The 22,359-nt window shown below is 39.2% G+C and overlaps 2 protein-coding genes across 7 annotated transcripts in view; one reads left to right on the top strand and one right to left on the bottom strand.

Moving 5' to 3' along the window:
- Positions 1-22,359, bottom strand: part of BICDL1 (BICD family like cargo adaptor 1) — a 113,490-nt gene that overhangs the window by 42,475 nt on the left and 48,656 nt on the right. The window lies entirely within an intron of this gene.
- Positions 19,200-19,945, top strand: LOC120232238 (WD repeat, SAM and U-box domain-containing protein 1-like). The gene has a single exon (XM_039232854.1). It carries the CDS (start codon positions 19,267-19,269, stop codon positions 19,939-19,941), a length of 675 nt encoding a protein of 224 aa, XP_039088785.1. The 5' UTR covers positions 19,200-19,266; the 3' UTR covers positions 19,942-19,945.

Here is a 22,359-nt window from a genome sequence, read left to right as displayed (position 1 = left end):
AAGTTCATTCTCTCTATACCCAACATGGGGCTCAACCCATGACCCCACGATGAAGAGTCACATGCTCTTCTGACTAAGCCAGTCAGGTGCCCCCAAGCCTTTCATTTTAATGTTTAATAGGAACCTGCTGTTCTGAACAACACAAACTTGAGTGCCTATAAAGGCAGACATTTACCCATGTAATCCATTTTATGTTATTGGGTTTTCATACATTTTTGCTGTTACATGATAATGGTGTGGCTGTAGACATCTGCTGTACTGCCTTATTAATGAATACCATCTTCATTCAGACACATATGCAGGCAGATGAAACTCACTCTATACCTAAAATTTATATCCAGGCGTACGTAGCTTGAAGATATCGTTAGTTTGATTCCAGACCACCACAATAAAACAAACATCACAATAAAATGAGTAAAATAAATATTTTGGTTTTCCTGTGCACATAAAAGTTGTGATTACACAAGGGTGCCTCAGTTGAGTCTCTGACTCTTGATTTTGGCTCAGGTCATGATCCCAGGGTTGTGGGATCAAGCTGTTAGGCTCTGTGCTGAGCGTGGAATGTGCTCAAGAATCTCTCTCTCTCCCTCTCTGTCAAAACAAACAAAAAAAGGTGTGTTTACACTACACTGTAATCTATTAAGTGTGCAATCTCACTATGTCTAAAAAAAAACCCTTACATATTTCAGTTTAAAAACACTTTATTGCAAAAAACCTACTTCGCCCACTCAAGTCTTGAACCCTCCACTCCTCCAAGAGGGATGGAGTCCACTTCTTCCACATTCCTGTCAAACAGCATTAACTTCTCCACGCCACTAGAGCTCTTGGGTGACCAGGTGCCCTGCCAGTGAGCAGTAACATTTTGAAAGGAATCTTTTTTTCTGAGCAGTGGGTCTCCAGAGCTGGCTTAAGATATTCAACAGATGTGCTGCCATTTAGGCTTTGTTGTTCCATTTACAGAGCACAAGCAGAGTAGACTTAGCGTAATTCTTAGGGACCCTCAGATTTTCAGAAAGGTAAATGGTGTCTTCCACTTAAAGACACCAGCTGCACTAGCCCCTAACAAGAGAGTCAGCCTGTCCCTCGAAGCTTTGAGGTCAGGCACTGACTTCTCTTCTCCAGCTACCAGGGTCCTACATGGCATCTTCCCCAGATAGTAGATGCTTCCATCTGCACTGAACATCTGCTGTTTGGTGTGGCCACCTTCACGAATGATCTGAGCTGAGTGAGATCTTCTGGATAACCTGCTGCAGCTTCTACATGAGCCCCTGCTGCCTCACCCTGCACTTTTGTGTTATGGAGACGGCTTCTTTCCTTAAACCTCGTGAACCAAGCTCTGCTAACTTCACACGTTTCTTCTACAGCTTCCTCACCTCTGTCAGCCTTCACGGAATTGAAGACAGTTTGGGCCTTGCTCTGGATTAGGTTTTGGCTTAATTAAGGGAGTGTTGTGCTAGGTTTGATCTCCCTTCCAGACCGCTGGAACTTTCTCCAGATCAGCAATAAGGCTGTTTCTTTCCTTACCATTCGTGTATTCACTGGAGTAGCACTTGTCATTTCCTTCAAGACCTCTTCCTTCGCGTCCACCACTTGGCTAATGGCTGGCGCAAGAGGGCTAGTTTTTGGCCTCCTTCAGCTTTTGATGTGGCTTCCTCACTAATCTTTTCTAGCTTTTGATTTAAAGTGAGAGATGTGCAACTCTTCCTTTTACTTGAACACTTAGAGGCCACTGTAGGGTTATTAACTGACTTAATGTCAATATAGTTATATCTCCGGGAATAGGGAAGCCCAAGAAGGAGAAAGACAGGGAACGGCCATCAGTAGAGCAGTTAAAACACATTCAACATTTATTAATTTCACCCTCTCAAATGGATATGTTTCATGGCACCTCAAACAGTTACCATAGTACCATCCAGGATCACTGATCACAGATTGCCACAGCAAATATAATAATAAAAATTTTAATAATACTGAAAAAGTTTGAAATACATCAAGAGAATTATCAAAATGTAACACAAGAGACAGAAGTGAGTACTTGTTGGCAAAATGACACTGGTAGATATGCTCAATGCAGGTTGCCACAAACCTCCAATTTGTAAAAAAATGCATTATCTTTAAATTCCAATAAAGCAAAACACAGTAAAATGAGGTATACCTGTATAAGGATGTTCACCACAGTATTGTTTTTAATATTAAGAAAAAGTGAAAGCAATCTAAATGTTTGCTGTTAGCAGACTGGATGTAAAAAGTTATCGTGGATCAGTGCCATGGAATGTTACATACATCTACCTGCATTAATATGGAAATATTTCATAATGTAATCTAAAGTTTAAAAAATACCATATTTGATCTCATCACACAAAACTATGTGTGTGTGTGTGTGTGTCTGTATATATACACACATATATATATATACACGCACACATGCATGAAAATGCACACTTCTATAAGAATGTCTGGAAGGCTATTCATTAAAATGTTATCCGTGATTACCTCTGGGGGATATTCACTTTGGAAAAAATTACTTTTCTGTAGTGTCTGAATATTTTATAGAAGTATATTATCTTAATATGAAGAAAAATAAAGCTATTTTTTTATTTTAAAAAAATGAGTAACTTCAGGCACACGGGTGGCTCAGCAGTTAAGTGTCTGACTCTTGGTTTTCAGTTCAGGTCATGATCTCATGGTTTTGTCAGTTTGAGCCCCGTGTCGGGCTCTGCATATTGTAAGTGTCAAACAAAAGATCAGGATTTGCAGTAATATGATGCTGGGCAGAGTCACAAGGAACCTCAGACAATATAAACATAGAAAGACTGAGGGGGAATAGAATTCATTCATTCACTCATTCATTTATTAACTTTCAAGTTTGAAAATTTACAAAATTTCAAGGCCCTGTGTGGAATATAAAGAAGTATACAACACAGTCTCCATCCTCACGTCCCTGAAGGAGAGGAGATGAATACTCTACTCAGGAAGCAGCCGATATGAGTCACAACATAAGTACCTGTATATATGGCAGATGGTATGAGAAGTGCACAACTCGAGACAAAATAAGGTTAAGTCTTGAGAGGAGGAGGAACAAAGTAAACAGCTGTGGGGCTTGAGAAATTATACAACCACTGTACCTCAGTTTCCTTGCCTGAAAAATGGTAAATATTAAAATGCAAGAAAGTGGGTAACATGTTTAGCATAGATTAAAGATGTAATATGTTAGAGCTGCTACTATTCTTTCTGATAAAATGAAAACTCCAAATAGAACATGCATTCATTCCAAGGAAAGATGCAATTTGGAAGTTAAAACCTCAGAGACTATCTGGTCTAAACCACTAACACAGCACATGATGAAACGGAGGTGTGGGTCAACAAAGTCAGGCCTACCAAGACATGATTTGAATAAGTGACACCAAGGGACTTACCTAAGATCTAAGATCACAGTTGGTTCTCGACTCCCATTTCAGTTTCGTTTCATATTATTACCATTTTTCAAAAGATAAAATGAATAGTCACATATTGAACAATTTTCAGGGATGCTGAAAATTCGTCCCCTGGAATGAGGCAAGTTTGATGCTGCTGACAATGTTTGTCACTCATGTGGGGGAATGCATCACTGCTGGTCCTGTTTATACCAGGTATGTGTAAAAGCTCTCTTTAATATTTTGAAGGTGTACTGCCACGAGATAGGGGCCATGTCTAATTTTATTTCAACTAACTTCAAAATTAGAGCACAATAATGGTTTTATTATCATCCTTTTAATCATGGCCACAAACATAATCCCTCAACATCAAAGACCAGCAACTCTGGCAGCACAGGCTTTAATTGAAAAAGAAAAAAAAAAGGGCAAATGTGAATCTACTTTTGTTTCTGACAGAGGGCCATTATTCAAGGTCAGATTCCTACTGCTAGTTAATAAAAAAAATATTTCAGAAGTCAGAGAGAAGAAACTAAAAAATTTTTATTTTTAAATGTTCTATGAGGACCCATGGCAAAACAGGCCCAGATAGTCCCAATATACTATATCCACAATCAGCATTCTGATTCACTCTTAAGTCTTCTTACTTTGAAACCAAAATGACACAATCCTCTGTGTGACCTTGATGGCCTGGCACTTTGCACGGATTCCAGCATGGATGGAACACTTGCTTCCTATGCTCTGAATCAAGGATACAGAGATGAATAAGGCTCACTTCTTGTGGGGAAACTGCCCTGCTAACTCAAGGTCTAAAACAGAGCGTAGCCCTTCTCTAGCTGATACTGCGCTGTGTGACCTCTTAACTCTCTGTGCTCGTTCCTTTAACCGGGAAGTGAGGATAAAATGTCCCTCAAAAGCTGTTGTGAGTATGAGATAAATTAACATGGGTAAAGTGCTTAGGACAGTGACTTGTACACGGGAAGTACTACATGTGGTGGCTGTTGTCACGGTCGTCATCAGAAGCTAGCTCTAATAATCTCTAAGTTCAACCCTGACTGAAGATCTCATGTTTAAGTTACTGGCACAGAAAAGTCTAAACGGTTGAAAGTAAATGAGGGCAGATCTTAAAGGGCCTAAAGAAAGAGCCCAAGAAGATTTGGCACAGGGATTGATGCAGGGTGGGGAGAGTAACAGCTCTAACTGAGGAGATGCAGAAAATGTAGGCACTCTTTCATCCAAGGACGGTGATACAGAAGCAGCAGAGAAAACTTCCAAGTTCTTAGGGGCAAAGGGAGGAGTGGATATGAAAATGGAACCAAGTTAAGGAATCACTAGCTAAACTGAAGCACTGTAAACATATGTATCTTGGAACAGGCTTTCCTATTCCCTCAGGGTTGCAAATATTGAGCACCATGAACTTCCTGGAATGTGAAATACTCATGTTTTCAAAAGAAGACTGCTTACAGATGCTTGAAAAAGAAGTTGAGAACCTCTTCATAATCAACAGGAAGACTGAGGAGAAGGCAGCTACTCTGAATGATGTTCTACTTAGCAAATTTTGATTTAGGACAGTGATGGGAATGGTCTGGGGTAAACTCTTAGGGAAGACAAATGGTGTCACGGGGACACATTCAAGATTCCCTCAAAATAAATGTCATGTCTAATCCTAATAAATAAAGAAAATGCTAGTATTTTTAATGCTTTTTTTGGTCTTTTGGTCATCCGGCTCACCAGGGAACTCATCAAGACCTTAAAAGAAGGTTAGAAAGTTAAAATGTTCTTTTTTAGAGCTGGAGAAGGGTTAGGGAAAAAACTGCTTTCCAAACTAGTTGTCACTTTCTCCTTCACACTACCATAAAAACAAAACTACTGTATTAGTCAAATTATGCCTTTTTCTTTTTTCCCTGAATATGCCTCGATGATTTTCCTTATTGACTGCTTCCTTTTTAGAATGTCTTTACCTGAAATGTCCACCTGATGAATTCTAAACCTTAACAGCCCAGTCCAGAGGTGATTTCTATAGTGCTTCTATAATCTCCCAGTGTAAAATGACATTATTTTCAGCACTTAGCATACACTTTATTTTATTTGTTTATATATCTGTTTTCCCTCTTATACTGGGAAGAATTTAAGCATAGGAGTTCTACCTTCTATTTAACATTGTTTCCCTAATGAAATACAGAGCACATAGTAGGTGCTCAAATATTTATTGTATAAAATAAAAGGTGAACACCTTAAGTGAGCACTTTTTGAGACAATCAAGCTATGACTGTAGAAAACAGAAGTGGGATTAAGCTAAACCCCAGGAGTGTCCCATTAGCAAAGTTCCACCAGGGTCATCAGGGAATTAATGAGCTAATTCCCTTTGATTTAAATAACCCAGCCCCAGTAAAGGGCACTATTCCCTCCTATAGGTCACTACCATGGCTCAAGCGGATTTACTTAGGCTTTGATGTAAATTACCCATGACTGATGGGTAGATTTGCCACTTGGTGCTTCTACCTGTACCTTCACTTTGCTTTTGTATGTGAAATCTTTTTTTTTTTTTTAATTTTTTTTTAAATTTATTTCTAGGAGAGAGAGAGAGACAGCGTGAGCAGGGGAGGGTCAGAGAGAGAGGGAGACACAGACTCTGAAATAGGCTCCAGGCTCTGAGTTGGCAGTCAGCACAGAGCCCGACGCGGGGCTCGAACCCATGAACCGCGAGATCATGACCTAAGCGAAAGTCGGACGCTTAACCGACTAAGCCACCCAGGCGCCCCTTGTATGTGAAATCTTTTAATACTCAAAACCTATGACTTCTTTACCTGTGTCTCCTTTTTTTTTTTTTTTTTTAAATTTGTTTTTTTTTAATGTTTTTATTTATTTCTAGGAGAGAGAGAGAGAGACAGCGTGAGCAGGGGAGGGCCAGAGAGAGAGGGAGTCACAGACTGAAACAGGCTCCAGGCTCTGAGCTGGCAGTCAGCACAGAGCCCGACGCGGGGCCCGAACCCACGAACCGCGAGATCATGACCTAAGCGAAAGTCGGACGCTTAACCGACTAAGCCACCCAGGCGCCCCGTTACCTGTGTCTTCTATAAACTTCACTAGACTCCTTTCTTTTAAAAGGTTATTATCATTTGATAGGAAATTGATTTGAAATCCCCTTTGGAGCTTTTGTTAAAATAGGCACCTCCAAGTAAGTATATGTGGGAGTAGGCTTTAAATTAAGATTTCTTTTCCTGGAAGAGAAGCTCATGTCCTATTAGTCTGGGGTGAATGCAAGAAACTAAATCTGGGGGTGTCTGGTGGCTCAGTCAGTTGAGTGTCCGAGTTCAGCCCAGGTCATGATCTCATGGTTTGTGAGTTCGAGTCTTACATCGAGCTCACTGCCGTCAGTGCAGAGCCTGCTTCGGATCCTCTGTCTTGCTTTCTCTCTGCCCTTCCCCTGCTCATGCCCTTTCTCCCTCTATCAAAAATAAGTGAAACATTTTAATAATAATAGTAATAAACTAAATCTGAGAAAAAAAGGGAACATAAATATTTATTAAGCACTTTCTGTGTCCAAGCACTTTTCTAGGTAGCATACGTTATTTCATTTAATCTTAACAATACTATGGGATAAGTCCAATGAACCCATTTTATAAAGAAATTGAAACTAGAAGAGATTAAGTCACATAGTTGAGGTCACTTAATTAGTAAACAACAGAGCTAGTTTTCAAATGTAGGTCTAGCCCCAAAGCCAGTGAAAATGTTACCACATGACCACGCCGAAGGGAAAAGACTGTTCTCACATCTACTTCTGGTTAGGTTTAGCAGCAATAAACAGACATCTAGTTGGTACTTCTTCCTGAATGCTCTGAGATTTCCTTTGTAATTTATCTCTAGCCCTGGCCTCTTCTCTGACTTCAAGTTCAGATATCCAACTACCTACTCGATGCATCCACTTGGATAGCTAATGTGCATCTCAAATGGAACATGCCCAAAAACCCAACTCCTGATTCTAGGGCTTCCACTCAAACATGCTTCTCCCGAGTCCTGTCTTTCTCGGAAGATGGCAACTCCATTCTTAGGAATTTTAGGCCCAAACCCAGGAACCATCCTTGACTCCCTTCTTTCCCCTGAACACCCACATCCAGTCCATCTATAAATTCTATGGGCTATACCTTTGAAATTTACCTCAGAGGACTGTTAGGAGAATGAATGTGCCGGTATCTAAAAAGCTGTTAGAACAGTCTCTGGTTTATAATAAGCACTGCATGAATACTTGCTGAGTAAAAGAAATATTCAGCACCCTACCACTGCTCCCTGTCTCCATTCTCCCACCCCAGTTCCAGCCAGCATCAATGCTCACCTAGACTACTGACCTACAGTAGTATCACCTAACTGGTCTCCCTGCATTCAGCCTTGCGCTCCTACAACTTATGCTCCACGAAGCAGAGTTATCCTTTAAAAATCCAAGTCAGATCATGCCACTGCTTAAAACAGTCTAGAAGCTTTTATCTTATTTTATTATTTTATCAGAATAAAATATGATAAAGTTCTTAGCATGGCTTAAAAGACTTTACAAGCTTCCTGTCCAACCCCAACCTCATCTCTCATCTCCTCATATCTACTGTATTCTCGGTTTCACACATCCTGGTCTCCTTGCTATCCTCAGTTCTGCTGAGCACACTCTTACCTCAAGATGTGCATACTTGCTATACCTCTGTCTGGAGCACTCTTCCCTCAGCTATTCACAGGCTGAAGTTCAGTCTCTCACACAGGTCTCCTCTCAAATGTCACCTCATCAGAGAGACCTGCTTTGTTTACCCTACCCTACACGTGTCAGTCTCTATTCCTATCTTCTACTTTCCTCTGTAGCACTTACCTGATGCAGAACTCTTTGTTAACTGAGTTACTGCCTCTCTCTCTGCCCTTGATATCAATTCCAGAACAGCAGGGGCCTCTGTTTCATTTGCCACCCACAAATCCACTACTGAGACCCATACCAGGCATATAGTTGACAAATTTGTTCAGTAAAGGGAAAACATGTATATATTCACTCATGTCCAACCTTAAAGTTGTCTATAACATACTCCTGAATGTCACAGGGGACAAAACTAATTCTATAAAACCTGCATATTACAGAGCTCAGTTTCCAGGAGGAAATTTTTATTTTTAAATATGAAGAATTTTATGTTTAAATCTTTTATTTAAGTAGAATTGACAGATGAATCATGCCAAGTTTTACTTTCGCCCCTAATTATTTACTGGTAGTCACAAAGACTATATAAACTAGATATAAAACCATTCCCTCCCCCTCAGATTTACTTTATCTGTTATGCCTATTTTGCAAAAATGCTATTTCCTTAGAGAAAAAAAATCCATGGCAAGATATTTTTTCCTCAAAAGTATCTCCTCCTAAATGTTCAAACATGAAAATGTGGAAAAAGCAGGGTTTAAGATTTTGGAGACAGCAGCTAAGTAGTTGGGCAATCTCCCACTGGGACAATTTACCAGTATATCCAGGCATTTGTTGATGAAAATACTTCTCATATCTTGCCTCAGTAACATTATAGATCATCTGATGGTTGCCATGGAAATAGTATAGTAATGCTAACAAGGATTAGCCCTATAGGGTTTTACCACTGGGCGGAGAATTACTTTGTCAGGTCACTAGGGAATCAACACAGATATTATGTGGGGACAAAAAGCTGGTGAGATCCTATGTAAGTGAGGGAAAGTAGGGGGGCTCTAACTCTTCCTCCAAATCAGCGCGTATCCATTCCTTATTTTTTTTTTAAATTTATTTTTTTTAATGTTTTATTTATTTCTAGGAGAGAGAGAGAGAGACAGCATGAGCAGGGGAGGGTCAGAGAGAGAGGGAATCACAGACTCTGAAACAGGCTCCAGGCTCTGAGCTGGCAGTCAGCACAGAACCCACGAACCGCGAGATCATGACCCAAGCGAAAGTCAGATGCTTAACTGACTAAGCCACCCAGGTACCCCATATCCATTCCTTATCCTAATAATACTACAGCTTGATTACCTAACTTCTATACCTCTTTCAATCCTATATGCTCCATGGAGCCTTTCTTAATGAACTCTAGCTGTCAGTTCTTGCTGTCTGTCAATACCTACTTTGTTTATTTTTAAAATAGGCTTCATGCCCAGCACGGAGCCCAACACAGGGCTTGAACCTACGACCCTGAGATCAAGACCTGAGCCAAGATCAAGAGCCAGATGCTCAACCAACTGAGTCACCCAAGTGCCCCCTCTCAATCTATACTTTAAAAAATGGACTTCATATCATAATTTAAGCATCGAATGATAGAATCTTGCATGGTTCCCTAGATCTAAGTTGAATGATTAGTTACTGAGTCAGGCACCAATGCTATGTGCTATCACTTGAACTATTTCACAAAGTCCTCATAATAATACCTGTTAGTCAGATATTATTAACCCACTATCTAGATGAGAAAACTGAAGTTTGGAGAGGTTAAGTGACTTTTCCAATACAAGTTATTTCGTAAACCAAGCCTTATCACTTACACTAGACTACAGGTTCCTCAAAGGAAGAGGTGGCTCACCATCTCTTGCCAGTTCTCCAGTATTCAGAAAGGCCATGGCTCACAACAGGCAATTAGTTAACAAAAAGTGATTTAAAGAAGATCAGGGGCGCCCGAGTAGTTCAGTCCGTTAAGCATCCAACTCTTTATTTTGGCTCAGGTCATGATCTTATGATTCGTACCACTACACTGATAGCGTGGAGCCTGCTTGGGATTCTCTCTCTCCCTATCTGCCCCTCCGCCACTCACTCTTTCTCTCTTAAAATAAATAAATCTAAAAAAAAATTTAAAAATCAGTATAAGAAAAGAACTACATTTTATGTGAATAAGTGGGAAGGCCAGGGTATCAAACATACTGAGAGGTTTCTAACAAAGTCTCATATACTATTTTGAAAACATTTAAATTTTACATAAAGCTATAACTATGAACACACTGGTGTCTGGTCATGATCAGTAGTGTGATATGTTGCAAGTCACTTGTTATTAATAAAGTAATGAAGTAAATACTTCAAAAATATCAATAGTAGCAAATTCAAAATATTCACTTACTATGTTTTCTCTAGTAGGAGAGAAAAGGCATAGTTGCAGCTAGCCCTCTGGGCCAGGCAAACACTACAGAAGCACTCTGAGCATGTGTCTTGATGGAAAAAAGGTTAAGAAGCATTAGTGAAAAAGTACCGAGACAGGGATCACTGTCACTGGACCCCATTTCTAACAACTCCTGGTTTACTGGGCAAACAAAGCAATTCAGGTAAGCAATTTGGCCTCTATCTCTTCAGGACTTCAAAAACATTCAAAAACTGTCAGACTATCCCTAACGGGCGATTAGGCAGTACTTAGGGTTCTGAGTCGGCATCTGTTCTATTTTCTTGTTTCTCTGGATGGTAAGGGAGCAAGAAGAGCTTACTACTTGTGGAAACTGCTGAGTGGACTGCCTTTCTGAAAATGAAACCAGTAAGTTTTGAAGTTGATTCAGTTGTATCCTTCTGAGAAAACTGGAAAGTCAAAGGATGAGTTTTTAAAAAAACTTTTCAGATTAAAACTGTAGAATGTATTATGCAAACCAGCTACAAAAAAAGGGTCTCTATGATTTTAAACAAGTTACGTTGTTCCCAAATAAACATCAACTTCTCAGGGAGAGTTAAGAGATTAAAGGCATATCTCACTTTCTCAGCTTCTAAATACATAATAAAAACCCATTTCCTACTTCTCCAAGGTGTTAGAAAATTGATTAGTCGATTTTTGCGAAGCCTTTCAGGTATATACAGTGATATCTTACAGCTAAACACTATTCTATTTAAACTTGCTTTTGCTTCCTTTCTGCCAGTCAACTACCATGTCTATCTGGAGTGCCATGAAGGAGATTATTAATTAAAGGCAGTCATATAAGCTTGAAAATTCTCAGAAGCAGGGAGGCTTAAAAAGATAGAAATGAAAATTTCAGGGCACATTTAGACAGAGGCTCATTTAAATGCCAGAATAATTATTCCAAGCCAAAGAGAACTCAAATAACCTGCCATCTCAGAGTTCCTAGGTAGGAGAGAAGGTGCTCTGTAAATTAAAATGATCATTCCTTAATAAACCTAATGTATTAAGGAAGAGCAAAACTAAAACAAAGACAATAATTCAAAATAATATGGTATGGTAATCCAATACCATTTCAACATACCAAACATCTACCATAGGCAAGGCAGTATGTTAGGCCACTACGTAAGATGCAGAAAAGTCATGAAACGCTAAGGATCACATTTGCTAAAGTAAAAGCAACAAAACAGAAGCACATATATTAAAACATTCAATTGACAGAACTTAAGTTCTGGAAAATAAATCCTCAAAGCACACTGATTCAATGTCTTTATACATTCGATCATTGTGAATTTTGATATATACTATTTTTATACAATGAGATTCACCAACAGTTTTAAGCTTTCCAGCCAATCAGCCATAAGAACTGCATAGACCCAAAAGAATAGTCCATACACAGCATGAAATACCTTTTCAAATGAACTTAGATCAAGTCTGATGGTCCCAAGTACAAGGAAATTGCTTGCTGACTCTATAGAGCTTACTTCCACAGACTAAACAAAGTGCAGCTGGTTTACACTGCAGTGGAAAGAATTAAACTAACATAAAGGTTATCCTACTGATTATGGAATAAATTCATAGAAATTCTAAACTCACCTTCCATGGCTACACCTTCTGATCCATTAATTTTACTGTTAGGAATCTATCCTCAGGAATTATCAATAATTTATGTACATAGCAATTTCCTAGGCATTATCTCCTACAGAAATGTGTGCTTAGGTTTCACCAAAATATATGTCTAAGATGGTTCAGAACAGTATTATTTGCTAACAGGTAAAACCTACAAACAACCACTACCAGTAAAATAGGTCAGTTACATATTCCTACAATGGAATACAACACACCAAAGCAAATGAATTATCTTACACTATATGTGCCACCATGGATGGACTGTAAAAACAAAATATTAAGCAAAAGGAGTCAGACACAAAATAATCCACACTACAGGATTCCATTTATGCTCAATTCCAAAACAGGCAAAAAACAAAAACAAAAACAACCAGTATTATTTATGGATACATACTTAGCAAGTGAAAATCACTGTAGAGGAAAGGAAAAGATTGATTACCATTAAAGTCTGGATAGTGATTCCTCTGGGAAGAAGGGGGACAGGCTTGGAGACTATGCAGAGGGCTCTGTTAAGATGTGCCCAACTCCACCAACAATAATGATATAAAAAATAGTTTGCTGACTCTTGCATCCCTTGAAAGAAATTGGCACATGAAGCCAAATTCCAGTTAGGGAGTTGCTTGGATGATCTTAGGTCCCAAAGAGGGTCATAAAGTCATATGTCACTCTCTCTCCAGGGATCGACTGCCCAGAACCAGATGCTTCTATTCAAGCCCAGTACTCCCAATCTAGGGAAGGGGACACACTATCAGACTAAGCTCTCAAATCCCTTTGTATTAAGTTAATTTTGGTATAATTTTAGTTAAAAATACAGTTCAGGCATGTCTTTGTGAAATTACACTCAAGTAGTCTTGATTGAATTTTATATGTTCCCAAACCTGTACTCATTAAAAGACCATTCTTGGGTGGCTCAGCCAGTCAAGCGTCCAACTTTGCCTCGGGCCATGATCTCACAGTTCAGTTCATGGGTTTGAGCCCTGTGTTGGGCTCTATGCAGACTGCTCAGAGCCTGGAGCCTGCTTTGGATTCTGTGTCTCCCTCTATCTACCCCCCACCCCTGGTTGTGGTCTGTCTCTCAAAAATAAATACACATTAAAAAAAAAAAAAGGCAATTCTTTGTTATTTTTACAGATGGCAGATCTTACCCATTTTATTTGAAGGCTTCCTAATTTCATTATTAGAGATAAAGTATAATTTCTATTAGTCTGCAACTAATACTGGCTCATTCTTTAACATCGGAACAGTTAAATTTTATGGACCAAAACCATGTAGGAAAGTTACATGTGAAAATTTAGTTGGTGATACACCATTTTCATCAAGATGCTCAATGACCACAAAGGACAAGAAACTGTGTTCCAGTATTTGATGGTGTTGGGAGAAGAATCAACACATGAAAAAATGCATAGATTACTTTTCTTGACAAAAGAGAGAAAACATAACCAAACAATGTAGAATCAATCTCATATCACTGCCATAGTCCAGGTGTCAATCAATGTCTGCATCACTGATGGAAAGACAACCAGCTGTGTTAGAACACACTTGATGTAATGCATCATAAGTGCACATCTTCAAGCCAAAATGTTTAACTTGAATCCATCAAGCTTTTAACATACATCCTCCAGTTACAAGAAATGCCAGGGAAGAGAAGAGTGAACTAAATGTCACTATGCGGAAGCAACCAGACAAATTCAGAAGCTGGAACTTACTCCAGGGCAATCGGCCCAGTTTCTTCATGTCAATAGAAAAGAGTAATTGTACTAAAATAAATAACACTTGAGGGACCAGACATAATGCAACAGAAATAATGCATTGTCTGGACTGCACCCTGATTTGCAAACAAAGTATAAAGGACATCTTTTGAGGGCAACTGGGGAAATCTGAATATGGATTTAGGTTAGAATAATGAAAAGTTACTGGAGTGGAAAGGTAGAGATCATAGATTTAAAAAGCAAGTTACAAAATAGTATGTGCAATATATGACATATGTTTAAAAAATTATAGTTGCATTTACATATGTCTAGGAAAAGGCCTCTAAAGATTTGCACTAAATTGTTTCTATTTTTTAATGTTTATTTATTAAAATTTTTTTTAATGTTTTATTTATTTCTGAGAGAGAGAGAGACAGCGTGAGCAGGGGAGGGTCAGAGAGAGAGGGAGATACAGAATCTGAAACAGGCTCCAGGCTCCAAGCTAGCTGTCAGCACAGAGCCTGATGCGGGGCTCGAACCCACGATCCGTGAGATCACGACCTGAGCCGAAGTCGGATGCTTAACCGACTGAGCCACCCAGGCGCTCCTATTTATTTATTTTGAGAGAGAGTGAGAGAGCAGGGGAAGGGAAGACAGAAAGGGAGAGAGAGAATCTCAAGTAGGCTCTGTGTCACCAGTATAGAGCCCGATGCAGGGCTTGATCCCACAAACCATGAAATCATGACCTGAGCCAAAATCAAGAGTCCGATGCTTAAAAGATTGAGCCACCCAGGTCCCCCTGCACTAAACTGTTTCAATGGTCATTTCTGGAAGGTGAAAATGTAAGGTTTTAATATTTTACTTTTCTCTATTTTCTTTCTTCAGTGCACATGTACTGCTTTTATAACAATAAAAGGTTAAAAAATAACTTAAAATCTCCAAGGCAGTGAATATTAAGTGCCAGTACACAATCATGAGTTCAGAAAACGAAGTAATCACTGTGCTTCGTGGGGGAGATGAATGATCAGCTGGTCATGGAGAAATAAATGGGCAGAATTTGGATAGGCAGGAACTGTTACTTTAAGCCATCAGTCAGCCTAAAGCGACTGGGCTGTATGGAGGACAGCTAGGCCAGGCTAGGAGACACTTAGGCCAAAAAACCCTCTCCCTTTAGATTCTAGTCAGCTGCTCTGCACTTCTCTCATTGCTCATGATGCAAAAGCCACTACACCAAGAGGTGAACACTGATTTATTCTGGCCTCATTTTCCTAAAAGATTCCCTCCTTCTGGCTTCTGAGAATGGAATGTTTTGCCTCTGAGAATGGAATATTCTAGCACAGGTATGTGTGGGGTCCTGTATCCATGCACTGGGGTGAAGGTATATAATATAGTACAAGAATTTTATTTTGAGATTGTCAAGAAAGCAGACATAATATGGCCTTGTTGAACTGTGCAGGGTTCTACTACTTTTGTGAATGTGCAACCTCCAGTCTTTTTTCTCTTCTTTGTGTTTTGATCTGGTTGAGTCATTTACACATTCAACAAATATTTGAGAAGCACCTATCATGTGTAACACAAAAGGTTACACAAAACACAAAAGGAACTGTAAACAAATATTGAACTCTAGTTAATGATATACATCCTGAAGTATTAAGGAATAAAGTATACTGAAGTGTCCAACTTACTTCGCAATGCATCAGAAAATAAGATGGGAGTGATAGAAAGGTGGACAAACGTGTGATTAAAAGTAGTAACCAAGTTAACTATAAAATCTAGGTGTTGGATATATGGTTTTTACTAACCAATTCTTCCAACTTTTTTCAAATTTGTATTTTTAGTGTGTGGGACAGGAGGTATATGGAGAATCTCTTTATCTTCGCTCCAATTTTGCTTTGAATCTTAAACTACTCTAAAAAATAAAGTCTTATCTGTTTTAGAATGAAGTGTTGGGGGAAAAATATATACAGCTTAATGCCTTGCCTATAGCTGGTAGTCAGTTCTCAATAAATGTTTACTAAACTTATGAAAACAAAAAAAAGAAAAGGTTAAACCCTGTAGGTTTTAAATTCATATCTCAAAGCATGTTCTACAGGAGAAATCTGAAATTTGCTCAAATCCAGAGTTTCTGATCCTCTGGCTTTTTGTCTGTGTAGAGATGACCTGGGTATTTGTTATGCCCAGACTATGCTCAGCATTCAGATGCTATGGGGAGTAAGCAAAGTCAAAAAGAATCCACGGGTAGAAATACAATTAGAACTACTTAAGGGAAAAAAATAAGTAAGAGAAAGTGTACCCTTCTATAAAAGTAGCACTCATTAGCACAGATGTGGACAATTACTTTGGTGATATGGGCATAAACCAGGGATGTGGAGATTAAAAAGCTCAAAGTACTAGACCTAGTAGCTATACTACATATTAGTCTGTCATGTGATGTTGGGCAAGTCTTAATTTAAAAACGTTTTTTAAGTTTATTTTGAGAGAGAAAGAGAAAGACAGAGAGGGGGAGAGACAGAATCTCAAGCAGACTCCACGCTGTCAGTACAGAGCCTAACATGAGGCTTGAACTCGTGAACTGTGAGGTGAACATCAAGATTCGGATGTTCAACCAACTGAGCCACCCAGTCCCTCTTTATTTGAAATTCCTCTTTTGTATAGCTAAAACATGGAAAGAGCTTAAGTGTCCATCAACAGATGAATGGATCAAGAAGAGGTGGTTTATCTATACGATGGAATACTACATGGCAATGAGAAAGAATGAAATCTGGCCATGTGTAGCAACGTGGATGGACCTTGAGGGTATTATGCTGAGCGAAATAAGTCAGGCAGAGAAGGACAAATATCATATATTTGCACGTATAGGAGGATTAGGAGGAACTTGACAGAGGAACAAGGGGGAGAAGAAGGGGGGAAATGGTGGGGGAAAGGGGGAGAGGCAAACCATGACAGACTCTTGAATGCTGACAAAAACTGACGACTGATGGATGTGGGGGGGAGGGGGGATGGGCATGGAGGAGGGCACTTGTGGGGATGAGCACTGAGTGTTATGTGGAAACTAATTTGACAATAAACTATTTGTAAAAAAAAAAAAAAAAAAAAAAAAGAAATTCCTCTTTTGTAAAAATGGGGGACAATATTTGCCTTTCTACCTCATAGGGTTTTGATCATGGAAATGTAAGTTTTGTTGTCTTTTTTAATTTTTGTTTTAAAGAGAGAGCAAGGTGGGGAGAGGGGCAGAGGGACAGAATCTTAAGCAGACTCCTTGTTCAGCACGGAGCCTGATGTGGGCCTTGCTCCCATGACCCGACCCTATGATCATGACCTGAGCCGAAATCAAGAGTCAGATGCTTAACCAACTGTGCCACCCAGGCATGCCCCAGGCCTTAAAGCATAATACAAACACAAATGTGAGGCATTCTTAGCATCCTGTTAGGACTAAGTGACTCAAGCCTGTCCCACTTTCCAAAATACACTCACCTCAATCAGGAAAAATAAAACAGATCATCATTACTAATCCCTTTATTGGGTTTTATCTACTCCCTGAATGAGAGTATGAAATTTTCTCTAAGTCTTGGGGCTACATTTATGATTATCTAGATCTCCTCTACTGTTTCAAGCTCTATCCATTTGGCATGCAGCAATTACTTCCAAGAGGATGCTGTGTTTCCTAAGTGTTGAATAAATATTAGTCCAAAAGAAGGTTAATAGATATTAATGACAAAACACAAAATTGCAATGTCAAAACAGTTTGGGAAACATTGGATCAAAGAGATTTCTTTACTAGAAGACTCCTAAAAACTTTTAGTTCACTAATATACACTGCAAATCTCCCAAGAGAGGGATATAATATTAAATGTTTCCTGGACTCTTTTGACCATGGAATCATCTTTATTCCAAGATACATTTCTTGGCATTGATGACATAATGGCACACTGGGGAAAGCTGCTATAAACACCGGGAAATTCTGACCAGATTTACATTTCAATTCAGAGTTCCACTGATGGCAACCCAGTTAAAAACCAAACCAAAAAAAAAAAAAAAAAGACACTCAATTATAATAATGACAATGTCATTGACTCTGTTTTATAGAATGAAGCTGAGCAAAACTTTGTCCTACTTATTGAGAGGAAAAATGCTCCTAACCTTCAGGTAAAATCACAGCTATGCAATTCAGGGCACAGAGAATACTGCCCTGGGGGTTCCACAGTACACTCTGCTCCATACCTGTTGTGATCTTAGCATGCCTACCTTGTATGCCTTAGAGCAGATGCACTTTGGGCCTCTGACCACAAGCTTTAATAGCCATGGCTTTGGCGCCTGGGTGGCTCAGTCAATTAACCGCCTGACTTCAGCTCAGGTCATGATCCTGAGGTCTGTGAGTTTGAGCACTGCATCAGGCTCTGTGCTGACAGCTCAGAGTCTAGAGCCTGCTTTGGATTCTGTGTCTCCCTCTCACAGTTTGTGGGTTTGAGCCTCACGTTGGGCTCTGTGCTGAACTCTGGTTCAGAGCCTGGAGCCTGCTTCAGATTCTGTCTCCTTCTCTTTCTGCCCCTCCCCCACTCATGCTCTGTCTCACTCTTTCAAAAATAAATAAATGTAAAAAAAAGTAAATAAACATTTAAAAAATAAAAACATTAGTCATGGTCCTAATGCCCCCATTCTCGGATCAGGGCCTACCTTTTCTCAACAGGCTTTACTAGAGCCTTAGAGCCTCCTCCCTGGCTTCTTGGATCAAGACGACCTCAGCTAGCCTTTTTTTCTTTTTTAAATCCAGGCTGCCTTTTTCTAAGTTAGCTGTCTGCCCTCTGACTTGACGCCTTGCTTACCTATTTCTATGGAATTTCTATGGAATAGCTAGGCTACTGGCCACTCCTGTCTGCTGCCTATTTCATAAAACAACACATTTTCTTATTTTCAGTATTTACCATTTTGGGGGGAACCAGTTCTCAAGCTGGTGACTCACAATGGGCCTTTGGAAACATTTGGTAAAGCCAATGAAACGGAAGAGTCAGAAGGTAGAGAGCAAAACCCAGAATTAGAGATGTTTTCTTATTAATTAAAACTCCAGTAAGAATAAGACTGGGAGAGATTACCAAAATGGTATTCCTAATAAAGCCTGTAGTTTCAGATAATGTTAGAGCTACATTCCAATTCCAGAGCCTTGACTAAATTAAGTCATGACTGGGTGATCACATATTAAGAGGAAAAACAAAGCCATTTAACGGCCAGCCTTCCAAAATAGCTAATTTCCTGGATGAATTCTGAGCTAATGGTTTAGGGGTAAGGTAAGGCAGAGTGAGATTAATACCTACCACTGCCTTGATTAAAACTTTGTCTTAAAAACACCCATTTACATTAAAATATAAAAGTACACTGAGTGGGCACTGTGCTCCTGTTCTGGCTTGTGCTTTTTCTCATAATGGGCAGATGCTAGTCTCGGGATCAGTGGATAAATCTGTCATAGTGTATGATATTAATACTGAGAATGTACATCACACATTGACTCAGCATACCAGGTATGTCACAACTTGTGCCTTTGCACCCAATATCCTTTTACTTGCTACTGGTTCAATGGACAAAACAGTGAACATCTGGCAATTTGATCTGGAAACACCTTGCCAAGCAAGGAGCACAGAAGAGGAGACAAAGCAATTTCCTGAAGACTGGTCAGAGGATGATGTCTCCGTGTGGCTTTGTGCACAAGGTTTAAATGACCTTGTTGGTATTTTCAAAATGAATAACATTGATGGAAGAGAACTGTTGAATCTCACCAAGGAAAGTCTGGCTGATGATTTGAAAATTGAATCTCTAGGGCTGCGGAGTAAAGTGCTGAGGAAAATAGAAGAGCTCAGGACAGAAGTGAAAACCCTTTCTTCTGGAATTCCTGATGAATTTCTATGTCCAATAACTAGGGAGCTTATGAAAGATCCTGTCATTGCAACAAACGGCTATTCATATGAAAAGGAAGCAATGGAAAACTGGATCAGCAAAAAGAAACGTACAAGTCCCATGACAAATCTTGTTCTTTCTTCAGTGGTACTTACACCAAACAGGACTCTGAAAATGGCCATTAGCCGATGGCTGGAGACACATCAAAAATAAAATTGTTTATATTGTAAAACAAACAAACAAACAAACAAAACACCCATTTACAGGGGCACTTGGGTGGTTCAGTCAGTTAAGCGTCCGACTTCGGCTCAGGTCATGATCTCAGTTTGTGAGTTCAAGCCCTGCATTCGGCTCTGTGCCTACAGCTAGCTGGGAGCCTGAAGCCTGTTTCGGATTCTGTATCTCCCTCTCTCTCTGACCCTCCCCTGCATAAGCTTTCTCTCTCTCAGAAAGAAATAAAACATTAAAAAAAAAATCCACCCATTTACAAACATGACAATCAACATTTTTTAGTACTTCTGAATCTGAATCTTCTGTTTGCCTATCTTGTATTATAATTGCAAATTTAGAATAAACAGATCTGTTAATTAGGAATAGCGGTGTTAAGAGATGTTAGCCTTTGTCTTGCATGAAAATAGCTAAACTAGTCCTATGGGGACCAAAGATATTTTGGATACTTATTACACTACACCCAAGAGAAAATTCTGGGGCATAAACTGTTCTACAAGGAAAGTCATATTTTCAACAACACCTGGGGAGTGCAAATTAGATTTTTAAAGATCTCAAAGAAGTCTGAGGAAAAATAGCCATGACTGAACACAAAAAGTGGTAATAGGACAGTCTGTGGAGAGGATCTAGCTGACCAACTGGGTCTCAGTTTTCTTATCTGCAAAATAGCAATAATATATAATTAACTCAGATATTATTGTCCCTTTTTACAGACAAGAAAACTGACAATACAACTGTGAGTTTCAATCAGAAAACATGAAAACAGACCAAACTTTAAAGCACCGGAATGTTATTACTAAGCAATTTCAAGGTAAAGTAGTACCTTAAGTGAAATAGGATGAGATTCAACCTTTATTTCAAAGGGATGTGATCCATCACTCTTCTCATTTCAAACACTGAAACAGCCAATAATTCATATTCTTTATATGATCCTATTTCCTTAAGGAATTCCCACTACAGCTTAATACCAACTCTAAGCCAGCTGGAAGTGCGGAAAACAACTTTCTGTAGCCCAAGGTTCTGCCAGGCCATAGCACAGAGATCTCATGCTAACGAGCACCTCCATAGAGAACAAGTAAAGCAAGAAAGCGGAGAGGCAAGCTAAAGCCTAGTGAGCATGCAGCCGGAACGGCCTTCTCACACCCCACTCCAACAGAAGTGTTGGTTAAGTCCCACTGGTGACTAGTACTCGCTTCTACAAGAATGCATAAAACCCTCTGAGGTGAAGTAGCCCTTTGCCTCTGTTATTAGTCTATTTCTTTCTTACAGGTACGTTACATTTATCTTCTGGTTTTGCCCTTTTTCTTTTTTCCCTGTAAAACATTTTGAAGTCATATGAATAAGGCCTATATTGCCATTTATTAAGTTCACTCACTAGCATTTGGTACTTTTTTATATAGGTCTTCCACATCTTTCATCAAATTACCTAAGTATTTCAGAGTTTTGGATGCTAGTTAAGTAGCATTTTAGAAATTCAATTTCTGGGGCGCCTGGGTGGCTTAGTCGGTTAAGCGTCCGACTTTCGCTTAGGTCATGATCTCACGGTTCGTGGGTTTGCGCCCCACGTCGGGCTCTGTGCTGACTGCCAGCTCAGAGCCTGGAGCCTGTTTCAGTCTGTGACTCCCTCTCTCTCTGACCCTCCCCTGCTCATGCTGTCTCTCTCTCTCTCCTAGAAATAAATAAAACATTTAAAAAAAAAAAAAAAAGAAATTCAATTTCTGATTGTTACTGTTAGTATGCAAATACAATTACTGTTTGGATATTCATCTTGAATCTTGCAATCTCCCTAAAATAACTTTTATTTACTAGTAGCTTTTTTGTAGTTACATCACAGTTTTTACACAGACAATCGTATTATCTGTGAAAAAGACAACATTACTTCTTCCTTTCTTTTCTGGATGCCTTGTATTTCTTTTTCTTTCCTAACGGTACTGGCTTGAACCTCCCGGATGATGCTAAACAGAAGCGGTGGGAACAGACATCTTCATCTCATTCCTGATCTCAGAGGCCTTTACGATTTAAGTATAATGTTAGTTGTCGGGTGTTTTTTTGTTTGTTTGTTTTTTTGTAAATGTCTCTTATCAGGTTCAAGCAGTTCTCTTCTATTCCTAGTCTGTTGAGAGTTTTCATCAGGACTGGATGTTAGATTTTGTTCAGTGCTTTGTCCATGTCTATTAAAATAATAAAATCTTTCACTTTTACTTTGCTAAAATGAGTTATATCCATTTTTAAAGGTTACATCAACCCTAAATTCTTGGGACAAATCTCAATTGTTCCTGGCTTTTATCCTTTTAATATATTGTTGGTTTCAATTAGCTAAAATATTGTTTAAAGTTTTTGCATTGATGTTCATGAGGGATATTGGTTTTCTTGTAATGTCTGTCTGGTTTTGGTATCAGGGTA

Source organism: Hyaena hyaena, unplaced genomic scaffold (assembly GCF_003009895.1).
Source record: "Hyaena hyaena isolate Hyena2069 unplaced genomic scaffold, ASM300989v1 scaffold_0, whole genome shotgun sequence".
Lineage (NCBI taxonomy): Eukaryota > Metazoa > Chordata > Mammalia > Carnivora > Hyaenidae > Hyaena > Hyaena hyaena.
This window is presented reverse-complemented; position numbering and strand designations above follow the sequence as displayed.

Bases quoted from the DNA above. Each gene is read 5' to 3' on its own strand.
- LOC120232238 (XM_039232854.1), top strand. From the start codon at position 19,267: ATGCTAGTCTCGGGATCAGTGGATAAATCTGTCATAGTGTATGATATT.